Source organism: Magallana gigas, chromosome 6, assembly GCF_963853765.1.
Source record: "Magallana gigas chromosome 6, xbMagGiga1.1, whole genome shotgun sequence".
Taxonomy (NCBI): domain Eukaryota; kingdom Metazoa; phylum Mollusca; class Bivalvia; order Ostreida; family Ostreidae; genus Magallana; species Magallana gigas.
Genome location: NC_088858.1, coordinates 56,338,391 through 56,361,885, shown reverse-complemented (window position 1 = coordinate 56,361,885; position 23,495 = coordinate 56,338,391). Strand labels below are relative to the sequence as shown.

The window sequence follows — 23,495 nt, the reverse complement described above, 5'->3', positions numbered from 1 at the left end:
CTTTAATAATAGTTTTAAATATCAATTCTTGGGGTAGCATCGTTTTCTCTTTACACAGATCCACCACTTAGATTTATTTTCACTTACAGGCTTCCATATACTAAATTGTTCTATAGGGACAGTTCAACGCCACTTTACCAGAGTGCGGGTGGTATGTAGTTAATTTTCATTTTATGCTATACTATTAATAATATCTGTAAACAGTTAACCAGTAATATAAACCTATTCACCATGATTAACTCAATTGTTTTAAGCGTAAAACAGATTTCTTGAACAATATATCACAGGAGTCGCTCACTTCGTGAGCGAAGCTCATGGCTGGGTTTTTACATATTTTGACTCTATATAGGCCTAGGTATTATTTATTGATAAGATTGCCGACTCCTGTGAATATATTCAAAGTATATAAAACTTATCGTAGTACGGTACGCCATATTTGCAAAATTGACCCCATTCATTGATAAACAAAGTTTAATAGCCCAGAGACATAAATAATTTATTAAATTATTTATTTAATGTTATTTATGTCTCTGAACAGCCTAAGTATTGATAATGATAACAAACCCAAATATATATAATATATAAGCACAAACATAGCAATAACTCTCAAAATTGACCTGCCCATAGTGTATGATAAAGATATAAATAAAGCACAGAGAAATTCACCTTATTGGAGCTCCACCTCAGCCCAGGACGGGGCTTGAACTCACGACCTCTGGAACCCATTCTATATTAAAAACTTGTTTATTGTTAAAAATCGTATATGATATGTTTAAGCACTACAGAGGTTTTTTTTTTTTTTATAATTTCTATAATTTAAATCCATCCAGGTACAACAACACTAGGAATTTAATTTTGAGTATTTTTGTAAGAACATCTGTATGGAACTAAATTGATATATCGGTTATCATTGCAGGTTTCTTTGAGGCATCATGGACCCCCGTGCCCAGGATGTGGTGCGGTGTGACGTGTGTGACAACAACACAGCGGAGATGCACTGTGACACCTGCTTTGTCAACCTGTGTAAGGCCTGTGTGGGGGAACACATGTTTGATGAATCTGTAGACCACAAAATCGTCAAGTTTAAGTCCAGGAAAACCACCCCTATCTACCCTCCCTGTCTACACCATAGCAAAGAGCGATGTGAGATGTATTGTACGCACTGCGATACTCCAATATGTTCTGCATGCGTTGCATCTGACAAACACACCGGTCACAAGATATCTCAACTACTTGAAAAATGTGACATCATTAAAAAAAATATACAAAAGGATAATGAAGAATTGCAATCAAAACTTGTTCCATTGTACCAAAAAATGTTACATGATTTAGAAATAAGAATCAGAGAGGTTGAAGAAAAGTCTGAAGAAGCTAGCAAGTTAATAAACCAACAGGGCGATAAATGGCACAAAGAGATTGACACTATTGTCAGTCAACTCAAAACTCAGCTTGAAAAAATAAAAGAGAGAGGAGTGAAAAATTTGAAAGTCAACAAAGTGAAAATGGAAATAAATTTGTCAAAAATTAGTTCGGTCTTACAATCAAATGAAGAAACGCTAGAATCAAATGATCTGAGAACAGCAATCGAATACAAAAGTCAAAATGCCAGACTCAATAAAGGTCTGGAGATTGTTGATGTTTCGTTGCCTAATTTTACGCCCATGGAAATCAATCAACAGAGTATCCGTGAGCAGTTTGGTGCTCTGTCGACTGACGTTTCGGAGGATCATAGCCTTACCTCGACACATCAGCTACTGATGGATAAACCTGTCGAGGTGTCATCTGTATATACAGGGATTGACTATCTTCAAAACATTGCATGTTTAAAAAGTGATCACATATGGGCAGCCCATGGTGCTGCATCACTCTTCGACTTCAACAAGAAAGAAAAGATCAAATCATTAAGATTTGATAGAGGTCTATTTGAACGCGTTTACGATATTGCTGTGCTTCAAAATGGAGAATTAGTTTATATCCTTTCTCGAACAAACGCTGTGTACATTGTACAGAACGAGAAAGCAGAGATGCTGATAATGCTACACGATTGGGTTCCACGTGGAATTTGTGTCTCCTTCTTTGGAGACCTGCTAATCACCATGACACATGAATGTCAATCCAAAGTTGTTCGGTATTCTGGAACTGTGGAGAAACAGGTCATTCAGGTTGATGATACTACTAGGTGTGATTATTTGTATATCACTGAAAATAGGAACAGGGACATATGTATTTCAAGAGAAGACATCGTGGATGTTTTCACGGAAACTGGTGAGCGAAGATTTGAATACATTGGTCATCGTCCTCCTCCGAAATGGAACCAGGCATTCTCTCCAAAAGGAATCGCCACAGACAGTTACTGTCATATCCTTATTGCTGATATCAATAACAAGTGTGTTCATGTTATTGACCAGGATGGGAAATTTCTACAATACATTGACTGTGGAATGAGGAGACCTTGGGGACTGTGCATAGACTCTCATGATTTTTTGTACCTGGCCGACAATAAGAAGAAGAGTATGCAAATAGCGAAAGTCAAGTTTCTCAACCTGTGATTTACTTCTAAAGGAACAAACGTTACAAAAAGTATCTATAAAAACATTCAAAAAGTGATTTACTTATTTTTGTTCAAATGCGTTACTATATTGATGATCAGCTATATTTCAGTTTGATTGATATGGTCAGCCAGCTGGTGTACTTAGGACTGGTAGTAGGTAGGCAAAAAAAAGTAAAGCTCTATAGAGAGATTACATATTCTTACTGTGTAATAAACACGTTCTTTAATTACATAATATGGTAAATAGCTTCTCTGTAATGCTTTATTTAGTAAATTCAAAAGGTAGAATCTATCTACTCTATTTTCACAGCATATACAATTATACCTAACTCAAAAGGTGGAATATATCTACCTTCGTTGCATACAGTTATACCTTATGAAAATATTATCATTGGTTTTCAATAGAAAATGGAATGGGGGAGAGATTGACATGATAGCCGAAATACTTTTCGTCACTGTCAAATAGCCTGATAGATATATAACTAAATATGTAATAAAAAATTGTATATAACACATATTAATTGTGTTTTACGTCAACTAAATTGTTAATTTATGTTTGAAACATTTTATACAGATGGTTTGGATGGATACGCAATTCAAAAGTTTTCAAATTTATCCCATACATTCTGCTTTGAAGTAAAAACTGGCCATAAAAAAATAAAGCAAACTGATTTTAATCTTGTTGAGATTTAAAATATCATTGTTCAGCATTTCTAACTCTGAATAAAAAAAATTTGTGGGGTCATTTTTCTTTTGAACTTTTAATTTTGAGCACTGTTCGTTATTACCGCAATTCATAGAATGTTTGTGTTTTTTATTACTCTTTTAAATTTTATATATCTGTATGAATAAAACAAAGCTTTCTAATATATGCAATCAACGTAGATATAATTGTTGAGTGCAGGCATTTTGGAAAAAATACTGTAACAGGGTTTTTTGGTATCTATCAAAATGTTTTGAACAATTTGTCGGTAATGTTTTATATTCGAGGCTCAGAGAATGTATTAATATATATGAATTGCATTTACCACAAATTTCTTTCATAAATGATCTTGCCTCTTAATAGAATTCTTAAAAACAGGTGGATTTTGAATGAAAACTGAATTTTTAAAACAATAGAGTATCTCTACTGTTTGAAGGAGATGATCAATTTTCGCAGTTTTCATGGATAAACCTTACCCATGAATTGATATTATGAATTCTACAAATAATCATTAAATACAGAAGAACATCCACAAAAAACATCCTAAGAACTTTTGACAATTGATGAGATTTGACTGCAATGAACTATTTACTACTAATTAATTACACTGTAAATTATAATTAATTCAAGTAATTTTGAATAGAAATACAGAAAAGTTATAAATTCTTTATTACACTATTCACAATATAAATTTGTATCAGAATGTATACATTGATATAAACATACATATTTATTGAGTATAGAAACATATATATATATACACACACACACACACACACACATTAAATGTTCATGTCTGTCCTAGCTCTTTCAATCATCCAACTCTTTCCCTCTTGTATACATGTATGTTTATTGAATGTTTATTGAACTATCTTCATGTTGCCCCTTGAGGACCTTTCCCATGTTAATTGGTCAATAAAGAAATTGAAATTAAAATTATACAAGATTGAATTAAGATGGAAAAAGTTTTTCATACATTCTTATGACTATCAAAATACAAACTTTAAACCAATTCACAATATTAATTCTTTTCAGTTTATATTACATAAAATATATATATGTTTTACATAATGAACATCCTAATGAAAGCTAGCACCAAAATAATTATTCAATATACACAAAATCTCTCTGTAGAATACACATGTACAATTTAAAAAAAATGAAAACCGTAAGGATACACAGAGAATACACAGTCACTGTTTATTTGTATAAACTGATACAATGTGTTTATTTGTATAAACTGATACAATGTGTTTATTTGTATCAACTAATACAATGCAACTTATACAGGTAAAAATGTACTAGCACCAGAACACAGAATCATCTTCCTTGTTCTCTCCCTGTATCGTTTAGTAATGTATATGTTGTGGATTATCATATGGCATTTATTCACTATCGTTGACCTCCTCCTTGCAAAGTTGAGTTACTTTGGTGTCAAAGGAATACTTCAGCAGCAAGTAAAAGCCTCTTTGACTTAGTTCATGTCTAGCACACTACAGGATTTGATTCTCTCCCTTTCTCTGGGTCTTTATAATACTGTGGAAAGAGGGGTATTTTCACTGAGGTCATCCATTGTTGACTAGGCCAATCAGACGACTAGATATCTCCATAATACCCTGGACAGTAGGGGATTCTGGGTAATTTTCCAAGGGGTTTCTGCCATTCTCACAGCACTCTGTTACCTTCTGGAAAGACATTTAAGCACATCATTATATACTATATATTAGATGCATTAATATTAAGTAGATAAATGCCATTGATTTGAGATTATCTTAATTATATAGTAGTTGTTCTTTTGTCCTGAATTATCAATCATTTCTTAAACTGATCAGAGTCAAGGACCAAAAGCGATACTGGGATTTGAAGATCTGTTGAAATTTTGTTTGTGATTGCTCAACATACATGCATTGGCTACAATGAAAGTTCCAGTAGGTATAATTTTTTTCAAAATATTTTTCTTTTCAGAGGTATTTACATCCAACTTTGGAATGTTTTAATTTAGGGAAATGAACAAAAAAATGATTTCCTGATCTGCAAAGTTTACTGTATTGTCAACAAAATATCTGTTGCAAAAACAGAAGCCTCTGTGAAGTCATGTTACTGAATAAAAAAATGAAAGATTTTCAATTTATTTATTGTTTTCCTTACTGGATCCATGGGGAGACTTCCTAATATGGGTATGTTATGACTCTCTGCAAGGGACACAACTCCTCTCCCAGGGAAAACTTCAGATGTCTCCTAACAAAGAAAAAATATCAAAAGTTTCATCTGGCAGTTCAATTTTACAACATGGATTGAGAAATTATGATCCAGAATTAGTTTTTGGTGGAACTTGTGTAAAATTCAAACTGCCTTGTATTCTAACTCTGGTTACTGACCTTACAGCAAGGACACACCAGTCCACTCATGTTTTCTACCAGACCAAGGACAGCCACTCCCATCTTCCGGCAGAAACTAATTTCTTTTTTAATGGTTGCCACGGCAACTTCTTGAGGGGTGGTGACTAGAATGGCTCCGTCTGGTTTGACGTTTTTCAGAAGTTTGACGATCGCCATGTGCTCATCACTTGTTCCTGGAGGAGTATCTAGTGAAATAACCTGTCTTTAGTTCGAAGTCAGAATAAATATTGTGAAATGTTTTGTTTATTAAGAAACGTATACATGTAAAGTCTCTGAAGAATCACTCACCACAAATCAAGAAATCCAATTTCCCCCAAAATGTATCCTTAAGAAATCTTTTAATTAGTCCTAAAATTGACAAGATTTCATTTAATGTATTGTTTAGGAAACTGTCTTTATTGATTGAAATAATTTTTCACCAACGACAAAGAAAACTCATTTCTTATTCACTATAAATGTAAACCTGTTTTTCGTGGCCCTCGGAAAATGACTGATGTTGTATCAGAATCCAACATGGAACCGACAGACATCACTTTGACGTCTTCGTTTGGTGATCTGCAAAAGAATAATTTGTCACTTCATCAGTTATAATATATAAAAAGAATAAGATAAACATAACAATGCATGTAACTAAATAAAACAAGATACATGTACATGTACTTGTAAATATAAACAATCATTTTACCTTCATTTTTCAAAATATAATTTTTAAATTGTTTCTAACACAATTAAGGTCATCTAATGGGTGTTACAACTTACACTAGGGGTTTCCATCCATATGGTGACTGTACAATGGGCTGGTTTTCTACATTGAAAAGTTTAGGAATACTGGGCCCACATATATCTAGGTCAACCACACCCACCTTGGATGACTGGCATCTAGCAAGAGCCAATGACAACAGGTAGGCAACAGTGGATTTACCAACACCTTAAAAAAACGAACTTTGTAATTTTGTTTTCAAAAAAAAAGGTTACATGAGACTCTAAGGTTTGATATTGTGTCTGTTAAATGCTATTACCAGTAAAAAAATTTAAATTTTCACAGGTTCATTGTTTAAATGATGAAACCCTTTATTTTTTATGGCTTTAGCTATTGGGGGTTAAAAGAAATTTTAGAATAAATATTCAAGCTCACTGACATTTCAATTTTCAGAAAAGTTGTCAATGCTCAACATAGTGATAAGAATCTAACTAAATGAACAAAGGCAAGTCATTTAAGATAATTACCTTTTTCATTTGGCAAATTATAAGAAGACACAGTGTTATCTACTTTACAACTTACCTCCTTTTCCAGATAGAATCAGAACCTTGTGTTTAATGGCACCCATTCTTACATCTATTATTTCTTGGTCAGGATCTGCTCCACCTAAAGAAAAATAAAAGTAAAAATGAAACAATCTCCAAGTCAATGGTTCAAAGTACAGACAACACAACTGAGACTTTCATTACCATCATAAAGTATTAAAAAGTAAATGAATTAAGTAACAGGAAGGGAGGAAACATGATAGATCAAAATGGGATTCAAATCCAGCCTCTAAATCTGAGTCCAGTGCTTTTGCTACCGAGTTTCTGGTCCCTACTAGTCATTAATCTGACCCTTAAGGTAGTCCTATACTCGGCACTAAATGGGCTCAATCATTAAAAGCTTAGCTTTAAATGATAAATATACATTCTAGCAATACATATACAAAAGAAAATATGTATGTTTACATGCTAGTTTGTTAGTTATCAGCTCTCAGACGGGTGTACCCCCTTGCGAAAATTATTGACAATTATGAAATTTGCCAGACGTCCGTTTTTCCTAAAAATAATTACCAATTTTGGGAAAATTAGAACTGAACATACAAAATAGAGTATAAATATTTATTTAAGCCTTATCTCATCAATAATTTTGCGCAAATTTTTGTAAGTAAGTATGCTTTATGGACCTGATGTATCAAAATAGAATACAAAAAATCCAAAGCTAGTATCGCGTTTGGTAATTTTTTTACTATTTTATGGACTCAAACTTATATTCATGGTGTTTATTCTATAGATTGACATCTTATAAAAAAGATTTGGTAAAATAAATAATATGTTGATGGATTACTTTTCACGCTATAAGCTCTAAACCAAGTAGACTCTGAGGAAAAAATCCGTAAAAATCACATTTTGCTACAGTTTTCTGCCTAGATCTGTCAACAATGTTAGATATCATTTAAACATTAATTAATTGACGATTGATTAAATTCGAAATAGCTTCTGTATCTAAATTTAAACCGGTTTTATTAAAAGAAAAATTCCGGGGGGGGGGGGGGGGGGGGGTCAAAACAAAGAAGATATAAGCATACCTGAGATTCTGATTAATCAGAAATTTCATTTTACTTTAACAGAATCGAGTTTCTGAACATTAATCATTTCTATCTCTCATAGAATACATTACTGTTCTAATTGCTTATTATTGCCTTTGTTTACAACAGCGATGTAGAGCAAAATCAATACCGGGTATCAAAAACGCTTTGTAAAAGTCGAACCAATATTGTAAAATCCGTATTATGACGTAGTGCGATACTCGGACTACTTTAAACAGTCACATTCCTTTCCCTAAAGGATTTCATATGTCTTGTTGTTCATGAAGATTCACATCCCTTGTTCACCATCACCTCGCAGTATCAACCCAAAAGTCCGATAGGTATTCAAATATAATAGAAAGGGAGAAAACTTGATTGACGCAGAATCAAACCTGGCCTGGCCTACTGAATCTTCATCGAAGTGTTTTTTCCATCAGATGCCAGTAACTAAAACTTGTCTGTTTATTTATGTATGTGAAAAATGTTGTAAAGGTAGGAATGGTAGAAATAATGATGGACAAGAGAGGGATTCAAACCTGGGCCCCTTCAAGCTCTATACCAATCGAGCTATCTGGTGCCGGTATTCAGACAGTTCTGACCATCACTCAATCATGTATCATTTTGTATTCGTAAATTTACATTAATAGGTTTATCCAATAAAATTTCCTAATGATTAATCTCTTAGAAAAATACTTTTATAAAGACTTCAATTTTTTAACGCCTCTTCCAAAAGGTACGTCTGTCAAAATTTTTTAGTCTTGATGAATCTTGCTTAGATTAAAGTGTACAAGATATTAACTTCTACTTTGTAGAAGATATTAACTGATTAACCTTGCATTCTACACAAAGTCTGGCCAGGGCAGCCTTCACAAACAGAGCTTCTTCCAGCATCCTCCTACAAACAATAAATAAAATTGTATAGCAGTATTGGGATACAGTAGGCATATTATACTCTGTCCCGAGTTTTTGCTTCCACCACTTTTTGCTTGATATTTCAATAATAGTAAATACCTTTGTGTTCAAACTACGTCCATCCACTATTATGAAAAATGTCCAGATTATCTGTTTTTAAACGCCCCCTCTACCACTTCAGGTTTCAATACACAACCAAAAATTGAAAGTCTACGGAAATTTTGCATTGTATCAGCCATTAATAAGCCCGGATGATAATGTTAAAAAATTGCGCGATGTATTCCGAGTGTATTCCGAAAGGAGAAAAGATGTAAACATTTCCCATTACAAATCTCCGTAAGAAAATTGTTTATGTTCCTGTGAAATTTTATGAGTGAAAAGAAATAATTGTTCAATGAAGATATCTTGGATATATTCTCTTCCATCGATTTTAATTGTATTTCTTTCACAGGTATGTGTATTTTTATTAAAAATCATCAAAAATTGATGGAAGCAATAACTTGGGACAGACTATAGACCCACTATAGCTGCATTTTGAAAACTAAAGTGGTAAGGCCGACTTGTGGAACGTTTCGATGATTATTAAGACAGAAGACAAGTCATTGCTATTTTGCACGAAATAAATGTATTTACGGGTGAAAACTTACACTATTAGCAGGGCATTCAGTGAGTTTTTCATCTAGAATTTCGAGAGAATCCATCCCATCACCTCAAAATTCCAATCGGATATTTACAAGAGGACACTAATTTTAGAACCGTATGTTCCGATTTCTTCCACACGTGGCTTTTTTTAAAATGTCAATAAAATAACACATAAAGAAACGATTTTATGAATCAGTATATAATTTTATAAGGTAAAATATGCCTACAAAAATGAATTACGATTTGTGATGATTTATTTATGTTCCGGATTTGGACCAGATATCAGTAATTTTTCAAGATGGCGACTTCCATGTGAAGCATGCATCGTATCATCCAATACTGAATATTGTCACTAACTAATGAAAACTGTGGTCCAATTCAGTCATCGGTCACCATGAAAAGAAAACAGGTATTTAAGTTATTTGAAACGTGCATGCATTAATTGCATGATTATTGTAGAAATCCTTTTTTATGGTATAAAAATTAAGTTATAAAATAGTTAAGGATAAATTTTGGGATTGTGTAACAGAATCAGAGGCTGGCGTCGTCTCTGCTAGAACCAGTGTTTGAACGCCAGCAGAGGCAATATCTGCCCTATCACATTAAGGAATGTTTATATATCAATCAAAGATAACTACAATTCAACATTTAAATTGAATATACAGCTTACAATCACATAACTGTATTCTTATCTGTGACTACACTATCATTCATACGATTATTTATAGAATTTTTTATTTAAAACATTTTTAGCAGTCTGTAGCATTGGCTGAAAGTATTGACAGTGATCAAGAGAACTCGGAGTCGGATGAAAGTTTTTCTGATGATGGAGAGGGTGATACAGACGATGCAGACCAAAGTGTTGCAAGGAACTCCAAAACACCGCCAGAGAAAAAAGCCAAAATCTCGAAAAAAGAGCTCTATCGACCCCCGACCAATGAGGAGTTAAATCAACTGAAGGAAACAGAGAACCTGTTTCACTCCAGCCTCTTTAGACTTCAGGTATGCGGCACTGAAATTGTATTTTGGACTGAGTAGAGATGTGCTGTTTGAAAGTCAATCAGCATTATGTATTAAATGTATTATGTTTATTATGTTAATTTATATTTTCTATATTGTTAATTTCTTTGCTAGGTCAGTGAGTTACTGAATGAAGTCCAGCTGAAGGCGAAGCGGCGGAAACAAATGGAGGAAGCTGTGATGACCGTGTCTCAGATGATCAGGTCACTGAAGAGAACCGTGGAGCACGAGGTACTCTCATTAGACAGTGTATCAGTCAGTCTTGTAACCTAGTTAGACAGTGTATCATCCATGCTACCTTATTATTCAGTGTACATCCTTGTAACCTCATTAGACAGTGTATCATCCTTGTAACCTCATCACTCAGTGTATCATCCTTGTAACCCCATTAATCAGTGTATCATCCTTGTAACCTCATCACTCAGTGTATCATCCTTGTAACCCCATTAATCAGTGTATCATCCTTGTAAACTCATTAATCAGTGTATCATCTTTGTTACCTTATTACTGTGGAATCATTAAAATTCGTGGTGACTCAATTTTCGTGGTATTTGTGGGTAGCCCTTCCCCACGAATTTACATCCTCAACGAAAAATTTTTTAGAAAGAGTATTCTTTCTTACTGAAACTGAAAACTGACGCACCAAGGAAATTACATCCCCACAAATAAGCAAAAAACCAACAATCCACGAAAATTGCCCCCCACGAATTTAAATGATTCCACAGTATTCAGTGTATCATTCTTGTAAACTCATTATTCAGTTGCTTTATCCATGCAAGAATTCAGTATTGTGTTTTAAAATTTAAAATCAATGGGATTTATGTACGAATGATTAAGCTGTTAATCAATAATGACTTATGTCCCATGCAAATACATGCAGGAAATTAAATTACAAGTATTGATAACAAAAAATCTAATTCATTATCAAACCATTAGTAATACAAATATCTACCCATGAAATCATTTTGTACTTTAACAAAAAATACCTTTCATTCATCAGTTGCAGTCTCAAAAATGGCTGAAGAACATCAAGGCTCCAATTCATCAGAAACCCAGGGCTGTTAAAGGAAAGTTCCAGTTTGTGCCCCCCGCTGAAATCCTGACCACTGGCAGCTTTGTGACCGGGACATGTATCAAGCCCAACATTACTGTAGATCTAGTGGTGGTTATTCCCCAGGTAAATGTTTTGTACAATTATTTTTACTCTCATTTATGTGTACATATGGAAGATTTGAATTTTTTTTATTACATTTAGATTGAAAGCTGGTGCTAAAAACATAGGGATGTCTTGTTGTGTTGTGTTTGTTTCAGATTTTAGTTTTATACCTACTCGGACATGATTTTTTTCTTTTTTTAAATTCATCTCATGGATATACTTTTTTTAGGAGTGTTTTCAGGAGAAAGATTTCATGAATCACCGTTACTTGAGGAAAAGAGCCCTCTATTTAGCTGTCATTGCCAAGAGGCTGCACGAGATTCATGGATTGAAGGATCTCCAGTACACATATCACCATGGAAATGCACTGAAGCCAAGTCTGATTGTAAACTTTCCAAGTAAGGGGAGCTCTTAGTTAACACTTCGAAAAACACCTCATTTTTTTTACAAGGCAAAATATGTGATTTTTACACTTGAAAGTTTTTGAACAAAATATGTTTTGATTTGAAAGTTTTGATACATTAAGGTTTTATTATTTACTTGTACCATTTTATCATCCAATACTCTGTTCAGAATAAATTCTTCATTTGAATGTCTTGGAGATTTTTGTATTTCTGTGCTGTACATTCAGATAAACAGTGTAGAGGTGTAAACTGACTTGGATTTTCGTGAACTTCTAGGTGGAGAGCACAGGCCAGTCTGTCTTAACATCACCGCTGTACCAGAGGATGGGGTGTTCAAACTCAGCCGGTTCCACATCAGTAAGAACAACGTCCGTCGCCAGTGGTTCCTTGAGGAAGGGGCAGGGGACTCCGATACAGGTAGGATACTCCTCCTAAAAAATCTTAAAGCTATTACTCACCTGTCTTATGCATAGGTAGGAGTCCTCCTCAGAAATGTAAATGTCAGTACTGATATATATCATCTGACTTTATATTGGTAGAATATTCCACCTAAGATATTTTAAAGATTTGCATACATGTATAATTCATCCTCAGAAATATTAATGTTATATTATGAACAGCGTTTCCCCTTGTACATTTCTGTGTATACTAGTGTGAGAGTTATACCATAGTTACACTTGAGTTGTGATTTTATTACAGATAAGTCCTCCCCCACACCCTTCTACGTTATACCATAGTTACACTTGAGTTGTGATTTTATTACAGATAAGTCCTCCCCCTCACCATTCTACGTTATACCATAGTTACACTTGAGTTGTGATTTTATTACAGATAAGTCCTCCCCCTCACCCTTCTACATTATACCATAGTTACACTTGAGTTGTGATTTTATTACAGATAAGTCCTCCCCCTCACCATTCTACGTTATACCATAGTTACACTTGAGTTGTGATTTTATTACAGATAAGTCCTCCCCCTCACCCTTCTACGTTATACCATAGTTACACTTGAGTTGTGATTTTATTACAGATAAGTCCTCCCCCACACCCTTCTACGTTATACCATAGTTACACTTGAGTTGTGATTTTATTACAGATAAGTCCTCCCCCACACCCTTCTACAACAACACTGTCCTCCAAGATCTGACCCTGAGGGAGAACGCGACCTACTTACAGAGCACGCTGGGGGACAACCCAAACCTCAGGGACGGAATCGCTCTCCTCAAAGTCTGGCTACGACAAAGGGAGCTAAATCAGGTATGGAGCAGGAGTAAACTATATTATACATTGAAATTTACTGTAGGAAATATTTACCTCCAAACTCAATTCATTATATATCACTTTTATGAGAAATAAATTAAAAAAAAAAAAGAATTGCAGATTTATGTTGAGTTTACATTGGATTAAATGACTTGGCTAGATCCAGGATAACGAATGATTTTTACATAGCCCTCTCATTTATCATTCATTGCCTCTATGAGATATTTATTGAATTATTTCAAAGAATATCAGGTATTGCTTAATTAATTGGATATCCATGTAACAAGGTTTCATAAGATGTTTATATTTCAGGGGTTTGGCGGTTTCTCGGGATTTCTGATTTCCGTGTTTGTTGCGTATTTAATCACTCAGCGGAAAATCAACCATTTAATGAGCAGCTACCAAGTCATGCGGAACGTGCTTCTTCATCTTGGTAAACTTCCATCCTAAATAGCTCAATTTTATACTAAACAATGATAATATGCCCTTGAATAATTGAATTTATTGATAATTAATAACACATTATACAAGTGTTTTTAATGAATGCATGATAAATGTGAAGAATATTTAAAGCTGTTTTAATGTTTTAGCCCAGAGCGATTGGACAAAAGAGCCTTTGACCCTGTGTTCATCCTTTGATGCCTTTGAGCAGCCCGACCCTTGCTTGTTTTACGAGCACTTCGCCGTTACTTTTGTGGACGTCACCGGTTACGTTAATTTGTGTTCAGATATCAGCAAGGGCCTCTATGATCGGGTAGGGACATACGTCCTAGTGCTAGTTCTGTGTAGTCATTATCCCTCCAGTTTACATCACATTAAGTTTGAAGAAAGTATATTCTGGTCTTTGTTTACAAATCTTAACCTGTGAATTATTGTGAATAACTGACATGTCATTACACAGTGCATTGTATTAAGACAAGAATGGGTCTGTAATATTTCAATTTGATATTAGAGGAGGGAGAAGGTGGGTCAGATAAAGTAAAGAGCAGGTACTATTAGAACGTGGACAGGTGCTATCAGATTGATGTTGAGACGGGAATATTATGTGTGTATAGAAACTGCTTCCACCTAATACGGTTATGATTTAGACACTGTTGTTGTTTAATATTATTTGTGTATATAAATTGCCCCCACCTATGTTAGGTAATGATTTAGACACTGTTGTTGTTTGACAGGTTCGACACGAGGCAGACTTGGCCCTCAAGTTCCTCGAGAACCACTCAATGGACAGCTTTGCTGCCCTCTTCATGACACCTGTGGAATTCTTCAGGAAATTTGATGTCACATTTCAGTAAGGCAGCATTAAACACAATATGTTGTCACCAATGTCACTTTTCTATGTTATTACCTTCAAAACAATTTATAAAAACCTGATGTGTTAAACTTGTGAAATCACTTCCTGTTTATACAATGAGTTATTATCAATAGCCATGAAGAATAAACTTAATAAACTTAATATACATAGACCTTCCAAATTATGTGATTTTTCAGAATCCAGAACATTTCCAAGACTGAAGTAGAAAAGTTGGGTATAGAGAATAAATATGTAGACTATGGTGGGAACATTGTCCAGTCCCTGGGGTCAGACCTACACGCCCTGATCAGTCGTGGACTGGGGCAGAGGGTCTGTGTCACACAGGTCAGACAGAGTCCGACCCCCAAGGTATGATCTTAGATCCCTGTATAGAAAAATAAGGTCACAGCAAACATGATTAATTAAGGAATTCATGTTTACAGCAAAGTTAAGTTTCATTCCCCAGTTAAAAAGTTGTATTTACCGGTACACTAATCCAATAGAGCAAATAGCGGCAATAAGGAATCAAAATTGTTATCCCTGGTGCTTTGCCATAACTATCTTTTAATGGATTCTTACATTTACATTTATTGTTATTTGTTTCAGAAGGCATAAACTATTCTTATTTATAATTGAATGGCTCAGTTATTTTTCACTCTGAGTACGTACTGGGAACTAAAAATTCATTGTTTCAAAGCCATCTAATCAAGAGAAGAAGTATAACAGTCAGAGATTATCAGACAAAAACTCATGATTATAACTCAAATGGACATGTTCCTGGATATTATATAAGTGAAATGAAAGAGAGAATGGAGAAGATATATTATAAACTGCCCCATGTTTTTGACAGTGGGACATCTCTAGTGACCCTCCGGACTGCGAACCAGCGGAGCCTGTCCAGGTCGGACTGTTGCTGAACCCCGAGTTTGCCTTCAGTGTCCTGGACAAGGGACCCCCCGCGGAGTCTCCGGAGGTTTGTTGTTGTTTCCTGTATTATATTCTTTAAACCAACCATTATTCGTGACGACTTTACTTCGCAATTTACCTGAGATGAACTGGTTTGCAGCGATTAATTTTTGCCACTATGCCTTATCTACAACAACTGTATGACAAATACTGGTCCACAGCAAGAAATATTCGCAACAATGAGGCTCTCGTGAACCTTGCACAAATTTTTTGCATGCGAATAAAAGTTGATTAACATAACATGTGATCCTGTACCAGTACTTATTGGTCTGCAGGGTTATTTGTTAATATACATGTATGTATGGTATATAAAGTGTCAAACATAAAGTAAACTCCTGATTAGTCTCTCCATACACTGACTCTCCATACACTGACATGATTGTCAGCGAGTTTGTTAAACTTTCATTGGTTTTATAACAACTTAATGTTTTCCAGTCACTATTTAGAAAGGAAATCCCTCTACTTTTTAGATATTTAAAAAAATCATTACAGATATGTGATGACTCTTCATAAGCAGGAGTTAGCTATCACTTTATTGGTGAGATTTCTTTCACAAAATTTAGAAAAAGCCAATGGAATAGGCAATCATAATTCATCAAATTGATAAAAGTTCAAGAAGTTTGCTGATGGTACATGTAATAAGGCTCAGGAAAAACTGGCTTTGGTTCTCAATAAAGTACTGATTGCTTTAAAATATAACTCATGACATTGGCCATAGAGTTCCTCGACTTCTGTTCTCAATAAAGTACTGATTGATTTATAACATAACTCATGACATAGACCATAAAGTTCCATGACTTCTGGTTCTCAATAATGTACTTATTGATTTATAACATACATGTAACACTTGACATACATGAACATGTAGGCCAAGGAGTTCCTCGACTTCTGGGGAGACCGGTCCGAACTCCGTCGATTTAAAGATGGCAGCGTGTGTGAAGCTGTTCCATGGACCAAGAAATCTCTGCTGTCAGAGAAACGAATGGTGTGCTGCCGAGTTGTACAACATGTTCTAGAGAGGTAAGTTTCTTGTCAATATGTAATACATCCAGTACTATTTGTTAGAATGTTGTCAAATACATGTATATTCGGCACCATTTTACAAGAACTCCTAAAACCCAAGATTTCTTTTTTGCAGGCATGTTGGAATCAGCTTAGAGTCAGTGAAATGTTTTGTTGATCAGTTGGATCCTTTGTTACAATGTCCTGTAAATAACGACTCAGATGATGTGTGTGGGACAGGGGAGGAGCAGCATAACGATGTGATACAGAAGTACGACGAACTCTGTAAACTACTGAGGAACCTCAAGGACCTCCCCCTGTCAATCAATTCCATACAGGGCTCCGCCCCCGTCTTCAGATACTCAGAGGTCAGTGTTCAAGGGCGCTTATGAATGAAGTTAGCAGACAGCTAACTCATTTAATGTTTCTTTTTTCTGTTTCATGTACATTTACTGTGTATAATGGTGGATTCAAATCATGAAGATGAAAAATTATTTTACAATTTAACCTCTGCAAAGATACATGTAGTGTATAAGGATACATGAATGCAATTCTTTATGTCTGTCTCCTTTCAGTTATACATGTACAACTCTTTCCCTCTTGTGAACCAGTATGTGTTCATTATGAGTGATTATTGTACATTCATCCTGTTGCCCCTTGAGGGCCCTTAATTGGTCAATGAATAAATTGATATTGTTTTCATTTTCAAGACAAATGTGCATCGTAATATAAGGCAGAGCATTCATGTTACATGGACATATATCTAGTAATTATATGTTTTGTGTATGATTTTCTCTATGCATGATCTATTTCTGTGAGCAGTAGAGGGATAGTTATAGGTAATTCTTATGTTATGTCATGCTTTTATATAGAAATGCAATTTTTAGTACATAAAAGGAAATGTGCTGGAAAAGTTTAGCAAATCTGTGAGTGCCATCCTAATGGTGTACATTGATATTTGTGTAGGTTTTCCCTCCACTACCGGCGCTGTGTAACAAAGAACATGTGGTGGAAAAAGGAGGGAGGGATCTACCCCAGAACTACACCAAACAGTGTCCACAATACAACATGTCACTCAATGGTAGGTGATCTAGAATTGGACTTTATCCAGAAACTACTGCAACAGGACAAAATTATAAATCTAGTTGAGCCTCGACAAAAGTTCCTGAGTGCTAGTACCCATGAAGACCAACCTTCAAAATAACTATACATGGAGAGAACATTTAATCTTGCAATAAACATACCACAATATAATTATGTACATTTAGTATTGCAATGATCAGAGCTATGGTACTATGTGACATCGTAATAAGTCCGTTCCTGATTGTGTAAATTGACTTCTTCTTGCATTGATCTGTTTACTGGATTAGTTCTTGTTTGTGAAGAAATTAATCTTTCCTTGTAGTGATCTGTTTATTGGAGGGCAGTGGGAAATGGCCAGATGAGAAGAAAGCATTTAACCGACTAATGGCTGCCTTCCACATACAGCTTGCAGAGTCAATAAAGACACAGTATGGTTTTCCAGTCTCTGTGTACCCGAGGCACATTGATGTTGTCAAGGTAACCAGCATCCTGTATTAACCAATCAGAGACATTCTTAGAGATAAGATTCTAAATAAGGGGTTTATTTTGGCAATGACATAGTTTTGACATTTAGATGAATCCCTTATACAGTCTGTTCAATATTTTCCGATGCATAAAACCAGGAGATCTGTCCAAGGAAGGCAGTAATAAAACCAGGAGATCTGTCCAAGGAAGGCAGTAAAGGCAGTGCACTGTTGCTTCCATGTTCAAGGCTTTCTAACCTGCTTAACTAATTAAACATACTTTAGGCAGAACTGATAAGAAACACTTGACCTTGGGAAGATGGACTTCTTTGAGATCTTTGGCATGTTAATGACTCCGACTTATCTTTTTTTTCATGGCAGGACAACTACGTTTTCCGGGTGGTGCTGGGATACACGCGGGAGATCGCGCTCACTAAGATGGTGAAGACGCCGGAGGGGATGGTCAAGTACAAGGACAATGAGGAAGCCCTGACCCTGGAGAGAGAGATCCAGGGACTCCCCCGCCTCACCAGTACACTGCATGGGTAGGTACAACACACGGGTAGGAACAACACATGGATAGGAACATCACATTATGTGAATTGGTCTCCTAGTAGAACGCTGCATGGATAGGGGTCTCTCAGGTTTAATTGACAAATGTATTGTCATATTCGTTGTGTATAAAACTCAATACAAAACAAATGAACTCAAACCTCAACTGTTTCATGTTGTTTTAGTATTGTATATCTATGATATTGCATATTTAATTTGCCGATCCTGTTTTTATAGTGTCCATTTTTTATGGTAAATAATTATTTTTCTGACCCTGTTTGATGTTACGTTTGCAGGATCCAGCAGCTCCATGCCTCGTTTAGCTCCACGGTGAGGCTAGTCAAGCGGTGGATCGCGGCCCAACTCCTGGCCGAGTTTGTGTGTGATGAAGCGGTTGAGATCATAGTGGCTCACCTGTATCTCCACCCCTCACCCTACACCCCACCCAGGTAAACAAAAACAACACCTAACCCTACATCCCGCCAAGGTAAACAAAACAACCCAACACCCTACACCCCACCCAGGTAAAGAAAAACAACCCCTCACCCTACACCCCGCCCAGGTAAACACAAACACACAACCCTTCACTCTATACCCCACCCAGGTAAAGACATACTACTCAACACTGGCCAGGTGGTCAGTGATTTAATGTAATGATCCTGTAGAAATTGCTGACAAAATTGTTTTGGTTGATGAGGATAAATTATATTGTTTTTCTTATATTTAGTAAAAAAAGACTCAGAAAAAGTTTTCATGTAGTATGGTTATTAATAGCAAGCTCTCATCCATCTCATACTGAGTGTAATGAGTTGTGTAGGAGAAAGTTTCTGACATAGACAGGTTTTGAGTTCAGTTATTGTAGACTTATTTTGTTTCCAGTTCACCAATGGTGGGCTTTCAGCGGTTCCTTTACCTGGTGGGTAACCACGATTGGAAGAACAGTCCACTGATGGTCAATCTGAACGACGAGTTTACAGGTAAGTTCTTAATTACAGGTGTAAACTGATCAACATGTACGGGCCTGTGTGATGTTTATATAGGTACTATTACACATGTACAAAGTATATTATGTATTGGTATTATGTTAAATCTCGAGGATGAGAGTATAGGTATCTTCATGTATCAGAATCAGAAAGGAGAACTTTTGACATTAACTTGTACATGAAATATCAAGAGATTAACAAGCAGCCATTGTTTTACAGCTGAGGACTACCAGGAGATCCTGGGGAGATTCCAGAGGGAGCGTTCCTCGCGGCCCCTCATGTTCCTGTCCACTCCGTACGACAAACACGCCTCCTCCTGGACCAGACACGCCCCCTCCGCCCCCCTACTGCAGCGACTGGTTGTTCTAGCCCGCGGGTCACTGGATGTCCTCAACCAACTCATACAGGAAGGGGCAGACAACTCCAGCTTTAAGGTGAAGAAATTAAACAAATGTCAGATGGTGAATCGAAAGCTTAATATTGGGACTCTCATTTGAGCATTTCATTTAATTTGTGGTCATTTTTACTTCAAGACAGATCAGTATGACTAGTAATTAAATGCATAAAAAACAATACATTACTCAGTAGAGCTTTTTAACAGACTATATATTCATGTGATTATTTCAGAAAGGTTTGACTATTGAGAAACAGAGTTTGGGAATCCCTGAATGTGTTCATGGTTTACAGTTTGAGTCAAGTCAATTCCCATAGTAATAGAGATCCTCTGAACTTTTCCACTCTCTGTCATTTTTAATGGTGTATTCACCGATACCATAATTTAACTGAAGTTTGCACATCAAGTAATCAAATGTACTCATAAATCCTCCACAACAATGTTGACTTTTGGACTGTTTTATCTATTTTTCTACAGCAACTTTTCCGACCTCCACTTGAGACTTATGACCTCATTATACATCTGGCAAGAAAACAGTTGCCACGGCAACATGAAGCAGTTGATCGGGAGGTCATTCAGCTTCCTGTGAAGACAAAAGGTCGCGTTGCTAAGACTACTGACCCCATGGACAAGCTCCAGTACTTCCCTGTGTACGACTATGACCCGCCCTCTCTGTTCCTGAACGAACTCAAGGTGATACTTGATTTGTACAAACTCAGGGTTGATATTATACGATTAATAAATTCTATTCACTTCTATTTTATATTCTACTGTTATAAAGTCATGATTGATTACATGAAAGATGACATAATATCTATCTTTTTTAATAGCATGTATATGCATTTAATTTTATGTGGAAGCCATTAACTTCAATAAAGATGCTGTTTCTGATTTATTTTTATGATCAGATGTTTTCTGAACCAATCAACCCCCCCCCCCTTCCCCCTTTCTAAAAAAGGGAGAGGGCTGTATTAATGCAGCAATGAATCTGTAAATATCAAAATGGTTAAAATGAGTTCAACAGTTTGAGTGTTTGTTTGACAGGAAATATACGGTGACTTTGCCCTGTTCTTCTATGACAAATATGGTGGAAAGTACATAGCAGTGTTATGGAAACCAACGGCGTTCACCCCCAAAGATTTCAAGGTCAGTGATCAAATCTGTTTGATATATATTTTGTGCAAGAAAGGAAGTTGGCTATACATGTGTACCTATTTATGTGTACATGAACAGTGTACATATGTAAATGTATGCATTGTACAGGTTCAAAGACAATATACACCTGGTCCTGCCTGTTCCTGTTAATGTCATGTATACAACAGTAATAAATAGTGATAATCACATTAGCTGTATGTTTATTGATATGCATTGTGTATTCTGTATGATCTTGTTGATATTGTTGCAGGTGTCCCATTTGGCGGGGAGGAAAGTGAAGACGATGGAATCGGGTGATAAGGACGTTACTGTGGTGCCTAACCTTGAGGCCATTGTGGACGACTTTAGAATTCTTGGACGAGGACTTGTGTCACACATTCATGTACAACAGAGCAACTTAAAATCCTAGTGTCACACACAAAAAACACAAATCCTAGTGTCACACACAAACAACACAAAATCCTAGTGTCACACACAAACAACACAAATCCTAGTGTCACACACAAACAACACAAATCCTAGTGTCACACATACATGTACAACACAGCAACACTAAATCCTAGTGTCACACACAAACAACACAAATCCTAGTGTCACACATACATGTACAATACAGCAACACTAAATCCTAGTGTCACACACAAACAACACAAAGTCCTAGTGTCACACATACATGTACAACACAGCAACACTAAATCCTAGTGTCACACACAAACAACACAAATCCTAGTGTCACACATACATGTACAACACAGCAACACTAAATCCTAGTGTCACACACAAACAACACAAATCCTAGTGTCACACATACATGTACAACACAGCAACACTAAATCCTAGTGTCACACACAAACAACACAAATCCTAGTGTCACACATACATGTACAACACAGCAACAAAAAGTTGTAGTGTCACACGCACAACTTAAAATCCTAGTGTCACACACAAACAACACATATCCTAGTGTCACACATACATGTACAACACAAAATCCTAGGATTACACCAGTACAACACAGCAACACAAAATCCTAGGATTACACCAGTTCAATACAGCAACACAGAATCCTAGGATTACACCTGTACAATACAGCAACACAGAATCCTAGGATTACACCTGGCAAGTACAATACAGCAACACAAAACCCCCAGAGTCACACTGTACAGCACAATATCATCTCTGAGTGGCTTTATGTAATACGTTGCAAGGACAGCTACATGTACAAAGTGTTACAAGGATTGTACATTCTACTTCTAGGACAATGGGAGCACAATGATGTATATTTACCTGAATTTATTCCTGCAAACATCAATAAAAATGAAAATCATTCTTCATTCCATCTTCATTTTGATCTTTTGAGAGGCAGAATATAATAGGTGTATTATTGATATTTTTTTATGAAACCTCATAAAGAAGTTGATCATGGCCTGTGGAATTTAAAGTAACAAGGGTCATGTTTCACTTCATTTATTGTAATGTGTCTTATAGTCATAGACTATCATCTTGTGTGACGTTCATTTCTCTTGACTCTTAGAGTTCAGACCTCAAAGATCGCACTAGGCAGTGCATATTAGAGTGTTAGAGTCTATACAGTAAAACACGGCTTTAATAAACACGCTTATAATGATATGATGCTTACAGTGAAGCAATTTTCATTCCCTGTGACTCTATTGCGTGTTTTTTCCCTATTAGGAAGAATGCCCAAAACCATGAATTTTGACTGCAAAAAGCTTATGTATATGCAATGTAAATACACACTGTTTAAGAAATAAGGATGAGTTTTCATGAATATTGCAGAATAACCTCCAAGGTCGAGAAATGTTGTTTGGAAATATAAAAGCCGAGGCGTTAGCGGAGGCTTTCATATTTCAAACAACATTTCTCAACCTAGGAGGTTATTCTGCAACATTCACGATAACAAGAACTTTATTTCTATTCTACGAACAGCCCAGTATTTCTACAGATCGTTTCTCCTAGAGAAAGACGATCTAGGTCATTTTGACAGCTGTTCCGTGTAACCCCAACATTTTGTTAGTAATGTTTACATGTGTATCGATCAAAGGAATCACATGCAGACAACAGAATTTTTCTTTGGATTTTTAATACTCTTCACTTATTTATAAAATATTTTTGAATCATATTCCTAATATTTTAAGGGCAATCAATACAATTATTACTACTACACGTTATATATTTTATGTAAAAACATGCAGCGAAAATGTGCTA

The 23,495-nt window shown here is 35.7% G+C and overlaps 3 protein-coding genes across 6 annotated transcripts; 2 read left to right on the top strand and 1 right to left on the bottom strand.

Annotated features, from left to right (window-relative positions):
* Positions 1 to 71: 71 nt before the first annotated feature.
* Positions 72 to 2,937, top strand: LOC117689298 (E3 ubiquitin-protein ligase TRIM71-like). Its single transcript, XM_066089286.1, has 2 exons — positions 72 to 151; positions 917 to 2,937. Exon 2 carries the CDS (start codon positions 933 to 935, stop codon positions 2,547 to 2,549), a length of 1,617 nt encoding a protein of 538 aa, XP_065945358.1. The 5' UTR covers positions 72 to 151; positions 917 to 932; the 3' UTR covers positions 2,550 to 2,937.
* Positions 2,938 to 4,678: 1,741 nt separating this feature from the next.
* LOC105326652 (cytosolic Fe-S cluster assembly factor nubp1) lies at positions 4,679 to 9,645 on the bottom strand. Of its 2 annotated transcripts, XM_034470016.2 has the most exons (9): positions 9,543 to 9,645; positions 8,815 to 8,878; positions 6,936 to 7,019; positions 6,413 to 6,581; positions 6,117 to 6,208; positions 5,942 to 6,001; positions 5,633 to 5,838; positions 5,403 to 5,492; positions 4,679 to 4,939 (listed from the first exon to the last, which is right to left on the bottom strand). In XM_034470016.2, the coding sequence occupies exons 1-9, from the start codon at positions 9,594 to 9,596 to the stop codon at positions 4,820 to 4,822; spliced, it is 939 nt and encodes a 312-aa protein (XP_034325907.2). In that variant the 5' UTR covers positions 9,597 to 9,645; the 3' UTR covers positions 4,679 to 4,819. The 2 variants fall into 2 exon arrangements, with proteins under 2 accessions (XP_034325907.2, XP_065945360.1); XM_066089288.1 differs by lacking the exon at positions 9,543 to 9,645 and having other exon boundaries at positions 8,807 to 8,859.
* A 185-nt stretch (positions 9,646 to 9,830) lies between these two features.
* On the top strand, positions 9,831 to 22,603 carry LOC105326650 (nucleolar protein 6). Of its 3 annotated transcripts, XM_066087879.1 has the most exons (24): positions 9,831 to 9,946; positions 10,291 to 10,539; positions 10,672 to 10,788; positions 11,558 to 11,734; positions 11,943 to 12,111; positions 12,394 to 12,534; positions 13,213 to 13,373; positions 13,689 to 13,809; positions 13,967 to 14,130; positions 14,552 to 14,667; positions 14,868 to 15,039; positions 15,521 to 15,643; positions 16,505 to 16,656; positions 16,775 to 17,006; positions 17,605 to 17,719; positions 18,044 to 18,198; positions 18,567 to 18,730; positions 19,034 to 19,186; positions 19,617 to 19,714; positions 19,940 to 20,154; positions 20,592 to 20,807; positions 21,159 to 21,260; positions 21,520 to 21,691; positions 21,777 to 22,603. In XM_066087879.1, the coding sequence occupies exons 1-23, from the start codon at positions 9,932 to 9,934 to the stop codon at positions 21,676 to 21,678; spliced, it is 3,486 nt and encodes a 1,161-aa protein (XP_065943951.1). In that variant the 5' UTR covers positions 9,831 to 9,931; the 3' UTR covers positions 21,679 to 21,691; positions 21,777 to 22,603. The 3 variants fall into 3 exon arrangements, with proteins under 3 accessions (XP_065943951.1, XP_011425097.3, XP_011425096.3); XM_011426795.4 differs by having other exon boundaries at positions 10,294 to 10,539; positions 21,520 to 22,603; XM_011426794.4 differs by having other exon boundaries at positions 21,520 to 22,603.
* The last annotated feature ends 892 nt before the right edge of the window (positions 22,604 to 23,495 follow it).